The sequence below is a fragment of the Strigops habroptila genome, chromosome 6 (assembly GCF_004027225.2).
Source record: "Strigops habroptila isolate Jane chromosome 6, bStrHab1.2.pri, whole genome shotgun sequence".
In the NCBI taxonomy this organism is placed as follows: domain Eukaryota; kingdom Metazoa; phylum Chordata; class Aves; order Psittaciformes; family Psittacidae; genus Strigops; species Strigops habroptila.
The window spans coordinates 7715711-7729242 of record NC_044282.2 but is presented as its reverse complement, the minus strand read 5'-3'; the positions used below and the strand labels follow the sequence as shown (position 1 = coordinate 7729242).

The window sequence follows — 13532 nt, the reverse complement described above, 5'->3', positions numbered from 1 at the left end:
CATGGCTCTTTAGTAGAGCAGTTAATCTGTTATTCTGAAAAATACTTCCATTCCGCAGTGCTGCTTGGTTCATCAACTGGCTGGCCTGAGCTTGGTCCTGAGATGATGGGAGACCTCTTTCTCTAAGCTGAAGCAGGACAGCAGCACACTGCTGCGGCAGCTCAAGAGGGCCAGCTCTGCCCAAAAAGTCTCTGTGTGAGTGGCCAGGTCCCAAAGTGGGGGCTGCGCCCCACTCTCTGTCATGCAGAGCGTCTGTCCCAGCCCAGAACAGCACAAATGCCTGACATGCTGTGATTGCTGACGGTGTAATGAACTTTCCAGTGTTTGTCCTTTTCCCACTTGCCAGGCCAGTTCTAAATATGGTGGTGCTGCTTTAAAGTTTTATGAGAAACGAGAGGGACATCTGTAACAGTTCTCCATGGTACCTACAGTATAGTATCAGAGTATTTTTTTCTTTTTATTGATGCTGGCTTATCCTGTAACCTGTTAAACAGAGGGTGTGTTAAGATCATCACACCACTGCAATCAGTTCATTATATGGTGTTAGTTCAGCTGCTGTGCTGCATGTGTTCACTATGGTGTATTAAGCTTCACCTCTTTCTTCAGGCTGGGAATCAGGACACCATAAACAGCATAGCATTAAAGTTTAACATCACGCCAAACAAGCTTGTGGAGCTCAATAAGCTTTTCACGCAGACAATTGTGCCAGGCCAGGTAAATATTTATGTTTTTTTTAATACCTGAAACCTGATTATTTGCTATGTATTTAAAAGCTTTTTATTACTTTTGCTTTACTGTATCTTTTAGGTAGTTGGATACAAGCATAATGGACAGTAATTTAAACCCCTCAAAGGGGAACTCACTAGATCGTTACCTGGAACCGGGGGCGAGCTTTATAGTTGCCATATCTGACTTCTGTTATTTATTTGCTGTCACTAAAGCTTAAAAAGGACTCTGAAGCTCAAGAGGGTAATGTAGCTGTTGCAAGAGAGTTGAATTCTTGGGAAGCCTAGATAAATGCTATGTATAATACATTAAAGAATTAGAGACTTAGATACAGTAATTGAAATGGCTCTTTGCCATTATGTTGGGCGTGAGTCAGTCTGTAAGATGAGAAATAAATGGACATAGACTGTTTTGGGGAGAGTTAGGTAATGGTAATGGAAATGCAAATGTGAAGGCTAACACCTGGTTCAGGAAGAGCAGATCTCTACTTCTGTTTCACAAATATGAAGAGATTGGAGTGTCCCAATTTGCAGATGGTAAAACTGAGGCACACAGAGATGGCATGACTATGACTTGCCAAAGAACACCCAGCAGACAAAAACAGGCATAAGGATAATGGGTTTATTTTTCTGAACAGTTTTTGTTTAAAACAAAACTGAACTTTTTTTTTTTTATATTTTAGAAGTATCTTTCTTTACTTTGACGCTTGCAACGTATGGGTGTATTTTTATTTGGCGTGGAGGTCCAAAGCTGTACTGCAGTTTTAGTACTGCTGTACTAAAAATCTGGGATGTTCACTGTGAGGGAATGTGAAAATTCGAACAAAGCATTATATTTTTATATACAGTTGTATTATAAGGTTTGTTTTATTTGTTTGGTTTTTATTTTAAATGTAGTACATGATGCTAAAATGCTGGTTCATATAAAGAATATTTTCTTACATTTAGAGATGCAAGTATGTTTTCAGAAAAAAACAGCCTGTGTATGAGGTATTACAAACTTCTAGCACTAAAAATCCCCCATCTTCCGCAATGGTCTTTCCTTTGGACCAGAGTTTGCTATTACAAATTAATGACTAGTAATAGTCATTTTGCAGTTACTTGTTGTGTAGTTGAGATAGTTGCAAGACGATCAGAGATTGTAAATTTGGCAGGGAAAAGGAGGTTCTCAGCCTGTGGAAAATGTTTTATTTTCTTGCCTCTGCTGTTAAACAAACTGTAGAGCTAGATCCTGTAACTAATTAGATCTGCATGTGCCCCACCATCACCATGTATGAAGAAGGATTCTAGAATAAGGAGTGCATTGCAGTCATGAGTCATCAGTACTGGGTTGTCTTTCTAGTAGAACGTAGTATTTATAGTGAATAACTTTTTAAAGCTTGTGTCTTACTGTTTTGACATTTGTGTTTGTATTTAGATACTCTTTGTGCCAGAAACAAGTGCTGCAAGGCTTTCTTCTTTCAATACCGGTGCTCCCGTTTCTCCTTCATCATCAGATGCTGAATATGATAAACTCCCTGTAAGTCAAACATTGCTTCACTGCTCTTCAGCTCACAAAATGATTTCTGATTCTGAAGCTGAGATTCAAGGCTGTGTAAATAGCAAATATTTGAGGTTACAGTTCAGACCTTGTGTGTGGTGTATTGAGTAGCATTAATTTTAATGTGCTGTACTACAAAATTCACCATCTCTCTTAAATATTCCAAATTAAGGGAATTCTGTCTGAGCATAGAAACCCAGCACAAATTCAGTTGGGCCAGAGTCTATCAAAGCAATTTAAAACAGTATAGTGTATAGTTTTTAAAGAATAGAAAATTAAATATGAAAAATTATTTGTTGTTTCACCCTGGAGATTTTTATGCTGCTTTGCAGTCCAGAGCCTTTATCCTGCACCCTTGAGATCAGAGGCTGTTAGTTTAGTCTGAGCAATCAGTTTCTTTCTAGTTAAGCATATTATGGTGGTACTCATATATAGAATTTAATCTTTGTGAAAGCCTTGGCATAGCTGATCATTCGTTTTCCTTAGAACAGTGATTTGCCATGATGACTTCAGATAGTAGTTTTTGGGAGTTTAGCTGATGTTAATGCAATTAGGACATTTCAAATCCGTAACTAATGGAAAGGAAAGTGGACAGAAATCTGGAGTGAATACCGTGTTTTACCTTAGTCTGTGTGCCTCCCCCATGGGGAATCCCACCAGTGCACTGTGTGCAGAGGTCTTCAATGTAGATGAGATGCTAGGACTGGCTCCCTCTTAAAATGAGAATGCCTCATTGAATTTCGGTGAGCTGAATTGCGTTGGCATTTTTTAATATCTTGCCTGTTACTTGCATGGAGGTTTTTTGCCATGTTATGAGTTTTTTCTTCCACACAGGATATTGTGGGGAGTGTGTGTACATACATACATGCATACGTGACCACTATTTTTCTTCCTTAAGCAAAAGGAAAATAGTTGGTTGAACCTGGCCTTTTGTTGCCCAGAATCTAAAAGTATACAATTCTGGTCCTATTGATCTGCACTGATCCTTTTATTTTTTTAAGGATGCTGATTTGGCAAGAAAGGCCTTCAAACCAGTGGAGAGAGTCCTGTCCTCTACTTCAGAAGAGGATGAGCCCGTGGTTGTCAAATTTTTAAAAATGAACTGTCGGTACTTCACAGATGGTAAGGTAGGTGGAACCAGGCTTTTGGGCATTGTTTGAGATTCTTTAAAAGCAAAATCTGTTTGGATAAGTGAGAGATGGATACTGGGGGAGTCAAACATGCTCCACTGTGTAAAGAATGTAAATGTTACGGTGGCTTTATCACTGCTGTGTTCACTGGTACCGTGGCAATATGCTGTATCATTTTGTTCTTTCAGTTGTTTAATCTGTAATAATTGCTTTATGAAAGAATGCCTTTTCTATACATCTTCATTCCCTTACCATGTCTTACCAGAATTATCTGTTTAAAGAGTGTGTTGCTAGATACACAGAGAAACTGCACTTTAGAGCTATGACATGTTAAGATTAGTTGTCCAGTTCCATCACATTGAGCAACAGCTTTATAAAAAGAGCACATACCTATCTACTTCATTTATGACTTTAAGATAAATCTTAACTGTTTCCAGAGCAGTATTTCCAAATACGTCTATGTTGCTTCTGCACTCACTAATGAATGTCATGCGAATCCTAATAAAAAGGTAAATATTGCATGATACAACCTTTTTTTCTTACAAGCTTTCTTGTAACATACGTGTTCCCACTGGGACTGCAACCCTAAATTTTACAGCAGCTGTTTTAGAAACAAAGGTGCAAAGCTTGGGCAGTATTTTAACCCTCTTCTCAAGACTGCAAGACACTTATCTTCTTGAACTGTCTGCTTTGATATATCTACTCTTGTTGACTCTGGTTTCAGTTAAGATGTCTGGGTTTTCAAGTTCTCTGGAATTTATAACACTGGAGATGCTAACCACTGTAATTTAAGCATACTTTTCCCTTAGTCCTGACTTTTGTAAGATGGATGTGTTTACACCTACGGTTTCTGGCTTCTTTTCGCATCGAGTGGATGTAGACTGTATTAAACCACTCTGCAATTTTTCAATCTGTTATTTTGTAGAAAGTAATGGAGGCCTGCTTCATGCCTTGCATGTAAATTTGGGCAATACTGTTGCTTTGTTATGTGATGCTGGCTAGGTGCAGAGGATACAGCTTGCCAATTTTATGGCTGCAGGACTGAAAAAGTAATTTGCAGTCAGAACAATCTGATGGCTTCTTTGCCAGTGTAGCTAAAATCCCATGTTCCCTTGCTTCCTGCAGTGGCTGGGCAGGAAGTACAGTCTGCTGAGGGTATTGCTCTTCTGGCTAATAATACCTTTGGGAGAAGCTTCTGCACTTGATTTTGGTTCTTTCATCCAAACACAATCTCAGCATTTGTATGTGAGTCACACAGGAGAAGCAAATGGGAAATACATACAGGCTTTGCTTTACAAAGCAAAGGAGCAAAAAACCACACGTACTCACTTGCCAGTGCCAAGCCATCAGCTTGACACAGTTAAAAAAAACAAACCAAGCTTGTGGTCCTTAACCTGCCTATTTGTTAGTCTTCCTTGACTTGCCTTGTGGATGACTTTGGATAGTTAATAGTATCTACAGTGTAGGTCATTCTTGTTCTGCGGCTCCTATTTGTCAGACGTCATGATTTACACATAGCTTCTGAGTTGGTCTGGTGAATTTTGTAACTCGTCTGGATGACAGGGTGCAGGAGCAAGACATTGGAAACATCCCTCTGTACACCTTGAAAAATGGTCAGTTGTCATGGGTTGGATGCTGAGTAATGGCTGATGCAGCCTCTTACCGATTCCTCTGCTGGAGTTTGTTTTGAAGAATTAAATGTGTCTTCTACAGCTGTGCAAAATATGCTTCGATCAGTGGTAGAAGCTGCTTCTAGATCAGGGAGAATCTGTTTCATATCAGGTCCCTACATATAGAAGCTTTTTTTCATGTACCTCTAGGAGAACACATCAAGGAGACCTGTAAAATAGCTTAGCATAGGAGCATAGTAACCTTGACATTTCCATGAGTAAAACTGCCTTCAGGTGTGCTAGTTGCATATAAATTCATGTATCAAATGAAAGTGGCTGTATCTAGAATAAAATGGTACTTTTATTAATATTTTGTTTATTTTTTTTAATCCACTAATCTGTTTTGTCTGAGATTGAGTACAATCTGCAGTTCTAGCTTGTAGAAGCCGACACTGGAAGTTGAATAGTTCAGATGTTCTTTCTTATCAGCCAGGAACTTGGGTGTCACTAAGCAATTATTTCTTTGCTCTCCTTACAATGTCTAGTTTGATGTGAAATGTTTTGTTAGCGAACATTGCATGATGGAGTATAAAGATGTGGGAGAGAGGTTTTGCTTTTTAGGATAGTAATGTAACATCCCATACCAAATGGTAAGTGAAATACATGTAATGCGCTAACTCTTCCTTCTCCTATTTTAGGGTGTAGTTGGAGGAGTCATGATAGTAACTCCAAACAATATCATGTTTGACCCACATAAGTCTGATCCTCTGGTAATTGAGAACGGCTGTGAAGAATATGGGCTCATCTGCCCCATGGAAGAGGTTGTCTCAATTGCTCTCTACAATGACATCTCTCACATGAAGATTAAAGACGCATTGCCATCGTAAGGAGTGTTCTTCCCTGAACTTATGTTTACAGATATTCAGTAAGGGTCATGGATAAAGAGGGGATACGGGGAGGTAACAGAGGGAAAGTATTGTAATGCAGGAGGGTAAAACAAATCAAGGGAGGAAAGTGCCAGCAAAGGAATGATTCACTTGTGTTGTTCTTACACTTGCTTTTTAGAACACTTCAGTGGCATTAAAGAAAAATGGGTCGTGAATATGACAACCAGTGTGCAAAGGAGATGAGTAAAATGCAGTATTTAAAAGCATTGGTGGCATGCCATCGTTGGGCTCTTGCACTGTCTCAGTCTGGACCATTTGTTGTGTTACCAGGGCTGTTCTGAGAGGAGTATTTGAAACTTTTGAAGATAATAGCACCTTAACTGCCATCTTCAGGACTTAGAGAAATGCCAGTCTGTGGAATATTTCCACTTCAGAACCAGAAATGTATTGATAGTTACCATTTATAATACATAATAGACTTTCTGGGGTGGACTGCTTTCATTTATGCATAGTCTAGGCACGGCTTCCATATTTGTTGTGAGCAAGGTTTTGTCACTATAGGCAACACCTGTTTGATCAGTGAAATTCATCTACTTCCCTCCATTTTCTCATTTCAAGAAAAACTTTCCAGATATTTGTTACACTCATTACTAGGGTGTTTACTACCTTTTTAGTAACCTTTAAGTGGTGAGAATCTTGTATTCGCATTCACCTCAGACTTCTTAGCAGCAATGAAGAGTTCAAGTTGTATGCTGTTTTGAAGAATTTTCCATTCTGAAATGTTTTATGATTGTCCTGCTTTAAAAACAGGTCTTTGGGGAAGTCTGCATTCAAACACTACATTTGAGCACTAGAGAAAAAGTAAAAGGAAAAAACTCCAACTCTATTGCCTGTTACTCTTTTGCAGTAAACATGGTGTACATGTTTATCTGTGTTCAGATAAACACTGTTCAAACGGTGTACAGCTTATCTATGATGTGCTTTCTTCTCAAAAATACATTTGCGCTGACTAGAGAAGCATGGGTGGTGTGGGAAATAACAATATCATTATGAGTGAAATTCCAGCAGCTAAATACATGTCCTGTGGTTTTTCAGTTACTGAACTTCTGATGACTTGTACATTGTTATGACATGTGTACCATTTCTTCACCCATGTGGCATATTCTGCCAAGCGGTTTACTCCTTTTATTTCGGTATTATCCTTTTTGCATTTTTCTCCATTTTCTTTCAAGTCACTTATTTTCACTGATGTGTGTTTATTTTGGAGAAAGTAATTTTTCATTGAGTTTCAGAGCTTAAGTTAAGTTGGTATATTATTTAGTTTTTCTTTTCCGATTTTTTTTCTGTTTCCATTTTGCTTTTAACATCATATGTACACCCATCATTTTCCCTGACAGTGACATACCAAAGGATCTTTGTCCTCTGTACAGGCCAGGAGAATGGGAAGACCTATCCTCTGAGAAAGACATCAATCCTTTCAGCAAATTCAAATCCCTTAGCAAGGAAAAGAGGCAGCAGAATGGGGATCCATCCATTGCTCTGGGTGCCAAACAGATGAAGCCTTCAGATAAGGAGAAGTCGGCTGATTTTGAAGTTCTTCAATCATCTGAGAGTACAGGCTCAATCAAATTGAAGTCACTGGAGTTTCCCAACAACATCACTGCCACTGAACATTTGGAAAAGTGTGCTTTGGATCCATGTGCAAGGGAGCCTTCTGGGGAAAAAAATGCTTCAGATACCAAAACCAAAGAAAAATCCCTTTTGGGAGAAGGAGAGGATGAGTTCATTGAGCTGGAAAAGACGTCATCTCATAAGGATAGAGGGTTGGACAGGAAAATCTCAGTAATGGAAGGCTTGCTGGCTGACCCCAGGGAGTTGGGGAGAACTAAGCAGCAGGTAACCAAACCCACTACAGAAGTCCAGGAGCGCTTGACAGTTGATTCCTTGGAAAAAAAGGACAGTGTTGAACCTAAAGCTGACTTAGACTTAGAGCTGTGTGAAAAGCAAGATGTTATTCCAGAAGTAAACAAATGTGTCAGTTCCCCGACAGGTAAGGTGGAGACTGCATTGGACACTAAGAAAGAGCTAGAGAAAGATAAACTTATTGAATTTTACCTCAATAAAGATGGGAATGGGTCTCAGTCATCTGAAGACTTACACAAGGCTGAAATCCAGAAAGGTGAAAACAATAAAGCAGTTGGCATAGACCTTACACTTAGCTGTTCAAAGTCTCAAGCTAATGAAGTCCATACAGTTAAAAGTATGGAGCTTGACTCCTGCTGTGTTGAAAAGAAAGCACCTTCATTAGAAATCAGCTCAGCAGCAGCAGAGGAAAAGGATCTGAAAGAGTCTGTGGACTCTTCGTTAGTACCAGCTGTAGACAAGACCTGTCAAGAAACACAGTTAGACAATCAATCAGAAATCAGACTGTGGCTGCTGCAGAAAATTCAAGTGCCAATTGAAGGTAGGTCTCTGGTTATCATTGTTTCCTCTGAGACTTGGACAGCATTATGACGGTAACTTTTGAATTGATAGCCTTCTGCTCTGAATTGCCTGTTTCTGTAATACCTGCTTCTTTTTTCTTTAACTCTTGCATATTTTATTCTTTAATTATCTGCTATTTAGAGGGAAAAAACCCTTCAAATTCCCTAAGCTTCTAGTTTGATAAGTAGCTTGTGAGTGTTTTCCATATTCAATGATCAGTGTTCGTATAATCTTCACCTCTGTTTACTGGCTTTAAGGAGGAAATGTCATTTAGTTACATTACTGACAGGGACATTTCATAGCCTAGGAATTGTCACTTTGTACTGGTAACTTTTGTTGCTTCAGTGAATTCTGTCAGTTAATATCTTCTAGTATCTAAAGTAGCATTGTGTTGCTGTAAAGGGGCTACCAAAGTATTCTTGACACTATTTGCATCTGTGTAGTGTCTTTCATGCTATGGAAACCCTTAAAGAAGTGATAAATAGGAATACATGTAGAGTCTTACTGCCTGATTGTTTTGTCCTGATTAGGTATTGGATTATAATAAATAAAATTCAGGCTGTTACTGGAAAGCATATAACAAAAGAAGATCTCGGTTTAGGTAATGTGTACACATATTACTATTTCTGCTGCAGCCTGGTGCCTCTAAGCACTAGTCCATCCTGGAGCACTGATGCTCCTCTCCTGGTAATTTAATGAACCAATGGACATAACCCTTGATTCATATCAGCTGGTGTGGGATAATTAGAATGGAAGTCTTCATTTTAAAAATGGTTGGTCTTAAAATGACTTTTCCTGTTTTTTGGAAGAGTGTATATCTTGCTAAGTTGTATTTGGTGATAGTTCTCTGTGGGAAAGAAAAAAACAATAGGCTGTATGCGTACACCTAAAATGAAGGAGGCAACCTCAGTGTGATTGAGGCTATTGTTTAAGAAGCAATTGTTTGTTGCACTAGCAATCTAAGGAACTTAAACTGTTCTTTTGCTGGACCCTGTGTTGTGCAGACAAAAGGCGTTAGTGTGGCTGACTGACCGTCAGAGTTGAGGAGCTGATGGGGATTTGTGTGCATGTGTGCAGGGTTACCCTTCGACTGGATGGGTTTCCTGAACCCAGTCAAACACTGTCCCCTTTACTTGCCTGCTTTGTATGCAGTTTGCACTCAGCTTGGTCGTCTTACTGATGTGCTATTCTGTACATTGCTGCACAGCTGAGAGGGATACAGGCTGTGAAGAAATGGGAATGGACAGAGTTTAGGATGAACAAGGATTTATTAAACCAGTTTTGCTGTTGAATGGCTTATCAGGTGTAATTCTGTGCATGGTGCCTCTGAGTATTCCTTTGCACAAGATTATTAATCTTTGTGACAATGTTTTATCGGCTGCAGTATTTGTACTTTCCTGTAAGCAGCCCATTTCTTCTGTCTTTTATTTAGATATGCTTCCTTCAAAAGAGGAGAAGAGCAAGACTCCTCCAATGTTTCTGTGCATTAAAGTAGGCAAGCCCATGAGAAAGTCCTTTGCATCTCAGAGCACCACCATGTCTCAACAGTACAGCAAAAAAATAAAGCAACCAGAGTACTGGTTTGCTGTTCCTCGGGAAAGGTAAGCTGGAGTGCTCAGCACAAAAATATGTTCGTCTCTTAAGTTTTTTTTAAATATGTAGTGCTTTCTAGAGTTGAATCTGACTTTTCCTACATGGTCCAAGGTGTGAAATGCAGCAGGGATGCTGAGATGAGGAGAGGGGTACCCTCATTTCCTTGCATATCAGAGAGAAACCAGTGTTTGTTGCTAGTCTAATATAGGTCCCAGTGGGGAGGAAGAAAGGATTAGATGCCACTTGGAAGATGAAAAGAGGGGTATACATGCAGCTAACATAATAAAAGCACTGAGGGGTAATCTGGGTTTCAGCTGTAGTCTAAGAAGGGAGGGAAAGGGAAAAAGGGGAGTAGTGACAAGAGGGGTGAGGCATCCACTAAGGTGCCAGTCCTAAAACAATAGTTATTTCATATGAGTAAAAGGCATCATGTAGAAAAGGGATACATTCCCAACTGACTGGATGTGGCTGTGTCTGCCTTCAGGCCCATTAAAAAAAAGGTCCCTTCTTTCACAATAAAATCCATTAATGTTTTATGTGCCTATAGGTGTTTATAAATGCCTAAATAGTACTATAACAACAACAACAACAACGAAGAGATTTATGTGATTTTACACATAAATCACTCAAGAATTTTCGCTGGCTGTGAGGAATCAAATCCTTGGTCCCTCTCTTGCTAAAAGGCAGCTAAAGCAATTCTCTAGTGTTGATGAACCAAAATAGGGAAATCACACTTCTGGTAAGATAGATTCCAGGAAGGAAGACTCTGAACTGGAGATCCAGCTCAGAGGTGTCTCTTTTAAGATTCGGTAATTTTTTTTTCTTCTGGTAGCTTTCCAGAATATTTAATTTTATTTTCAAATCTGTAGCATGTGTGGGTTTATTTCCTGTATTTTAGAAATGAGGGTTTTGAGCAGACCAGCAGTGTGGAAGTTGTTGACCCAGGGAGGAGGAGGAGGAGAGATTTAATCCAGCTGGAATGTGGCCATTGGGAGCGCAGCTGAAGATAGCTTTTGTTTTGCTTGCTATCTGCTGAACCAGTCCTTGGCTTCTTGGGGATTGCAAAAGGGCAGGTTCAGAAAATTCTAGGTTGAAGTGTGAGTAAATACTTAAAGGAGTTGGAGTGATGCTGTAACATAACATGAGGTCAGTTAATTGCTTTGGGGATGGTGTGTCTAATGTTGAATAAAGCTGCTGAGCTGAAGGGAGGCTGTCTCTGATCATTGCTCTGTGCAACAGGTAGATAGATCTATTAAACTTCTTACCAGGAACTCAGAAAAAGGTTTCTCTACTTACCTTTTTATGAGCAGAAATCTTCTGAATAATGAGGGCACCCAACCCATATATAAACTGAGATATTGACTGGTTTGCAGTTTTTAGAATGAGGAAAAAGTAATTCCTGCAGTGGGCTATTTCAGCAGAGCTTGGCCATGCTGACTGACAGTAGTTGCACCAGTATTGCGTAGTACACAACTACCAGTGTTGCATCTTGAGTGTGCCATGGCAGTAGGGCGTTCGGGATTGCTTTGCAGTGTATTTTCAATATGATTTGTCAGAGTAACCTTTCATTGTAATTAAAAAAAGACCTAAACCACACACAAACAAATCCCCAAAAAAACAAAAACCAGAACGAACCAACTGAAAAACCAAAACCAGACCTGGACTGTGGTTGTGAAGGAATTGGTGTGCATGTCTGTAACTAATGGTGTAAGTTAAATCTTCCTCTGGTTTGCATTTAAGTACAATTACATTTTTCCATGATCTCTTAGTGTTTCTGTCATCAGTTGTGAAAAGGGCTCCATTTTTTGCCTGGGCTCCGCAGCCCACTGCTCCCAGCAGAGCTGTTCTTGCAGACTGCTGCTGCTTTCCTGGCCTTGGCAGGCTGCAGGAAAGCTGCACTGGGGAGGAGATGTACTTACATGGAAGCCTCTGGAAACATTATTAATACTGAGAGAAGACTGTTAGGGTGATACCCTATAAAAGCTGTCAGTAAGTCTCATCTGCCTTTTGTGGCTGTTGTAAGTCTTCTCTCTTCCTATGTGCCTTCCCAGGTGCCGAGTGTCCCGGCATGCATCTCACCATGACCCACACAGCACGGCTGAGTTAATCAGTGACTAATGGGCTGCTTTGCACTGAGCACAGCAGTGCTCATCTTAGCACCTAATGGGGGTGGTGGGCACCTGGAGCTGCCTTATATACAGATTACTCTGTCTAGGGCAGCTTTGTGTCAGGTTCAGCTGAGCAGAGAGGACACTAATAGATTGATTCTTTTGCTGAGAAGTTTTGCAATGGGTATAGCTTATAGTATTAGAGGGTAAGTCTGTGCATGCTCTTACTGCGTGGATTTATGTTTAAATGGTATATAGATTTTCCACCTTAGTGGATTTTGAGTAGTAGTAGATCAGTAATTATGTCACTGATGTGTCCTCAGGGTCTTGCAGAAGTAAATGCCTTGCACTGGGGACAGAGATGATAATGTAGGATTTCTTTGTTTATAAATGTACATCCTAACAAATAATTTCCTCATTTTAGCATTGACTAGTTCCTCAGTCAAGAGGTAAATCTCGTTGATTATCTATAATGTAAATTTGGCATATGGGTTTGGTTTATGAATATATGATTTGCATTGATGTTGATATAAAAGATGCTGCATCAAGTTCATGCTGCTGAGAGGGCATCTGCTTTTTAGGAAGTTTCTTTTTTGAGAGAAGGCAGATTTTCAAGGAGGAAAGTAATGGGCTGCTTCTCTTTTTCAGTCTTAGCTTCCTGTCCCAGTGATATTTTTGGAGTTTTGGTTGGTTTGTTTGGTTTGGGGCATTGAGTGAGTTTTGGTTTGCTTTCTGTTACTGTTTCTGTGGGGTTTCCTTTTGTAGAGCAAGATGTTGCTTGGTTGTGGCTCCTGTTAGTATCTGGTGCGTAACACCCTGTAGTTAATAGGGTTGAAGCTGAGATCTGGAACAACTTGCAGCACAGCTAGCTGAAGTGAATAGCTATGTGATGCTTCCATGCACTTATGCAGGGCTTTGCATAAAGGGACAATGACTAAGATTGTCCTGATGCAGAAGCATTGATCTTCCGTGTTTCTGTTAACAGAATGGAATAGGTAGCGTAAAGCTTAGATTAAGACTCCTCTTGAATTAGCCTCCTACAAATAGAGCACTCCTGGACTCCTGATAAGTAAGGTATCTAACTATACAGATGAAACCTGTGAAAACCCATTTGTATCTATAGCTTAATATCTTACAGTGAGGGCTCATGTAAGTTTGCATAAGCTCATATAAGCATATGAGGGCTTATGATACCTTAGCCCTCATAAGATTCATAAGTGATCATCATCTAGTGAGGCATGTTTGTAACAAAGTCGTAGGACTCCTGATTTAATTCCTGTTTCTAGGCCAGGGGCTGTGTTTGGACTTTGAGCCTTTGTATATTTATCACAGGACGCACACACACACCCCCCACCACCACCCCTGACACAGAAATGTGGAAGCAGCCCCCCTCCCACCTGTGACTGACCTGAAGGCATCAATTTATGGAAAACTGGTTTGCCTCTGCACTCAAAG

At 39.9% G+C, this 13532-nt stretch overlaps 1 protein-coding gene across 9 annotated transcripts in view; it reads left to right on the top strand.

The window, feature by feature from the left end:
- NCOA7 (nuclear receptor coactivator 7) overlaps positions 1–13532 on the top strand; it is an 89544-nt gene that overhangs the window by 63442 nt on the left and 12570 nt on the right. For 7 of the 9 annotated variants that reach the window (XM_030490867.1, XM_030490870.2, XM_030490868.1 and 4 more), the window contains 6 exons: positions 607–714; positions 2143–2244; positions 3267–3392; positions 5704–5888; positions 7290–8356; positions 9809–9977. In XM_030490867.1, the coding sequence (XP_030346727.1) occupies positions 607–714; positions 2143–2244; positions 3267–3392; positions 5704–5888; positions 7290–8356; positions 9809–9977 (1757 nt within the window). The remainder of the gene's footprint in view (positions 1–606; positions 715–2142; positions 2245–3266; positions 3393–5703; positions 5889–7289; positions 8357–9808; positions 9978–13532) is intronic. The other 2 variants (XM_030490875.1, XM_030490873.1) reach the window with 2 other exon arrangements.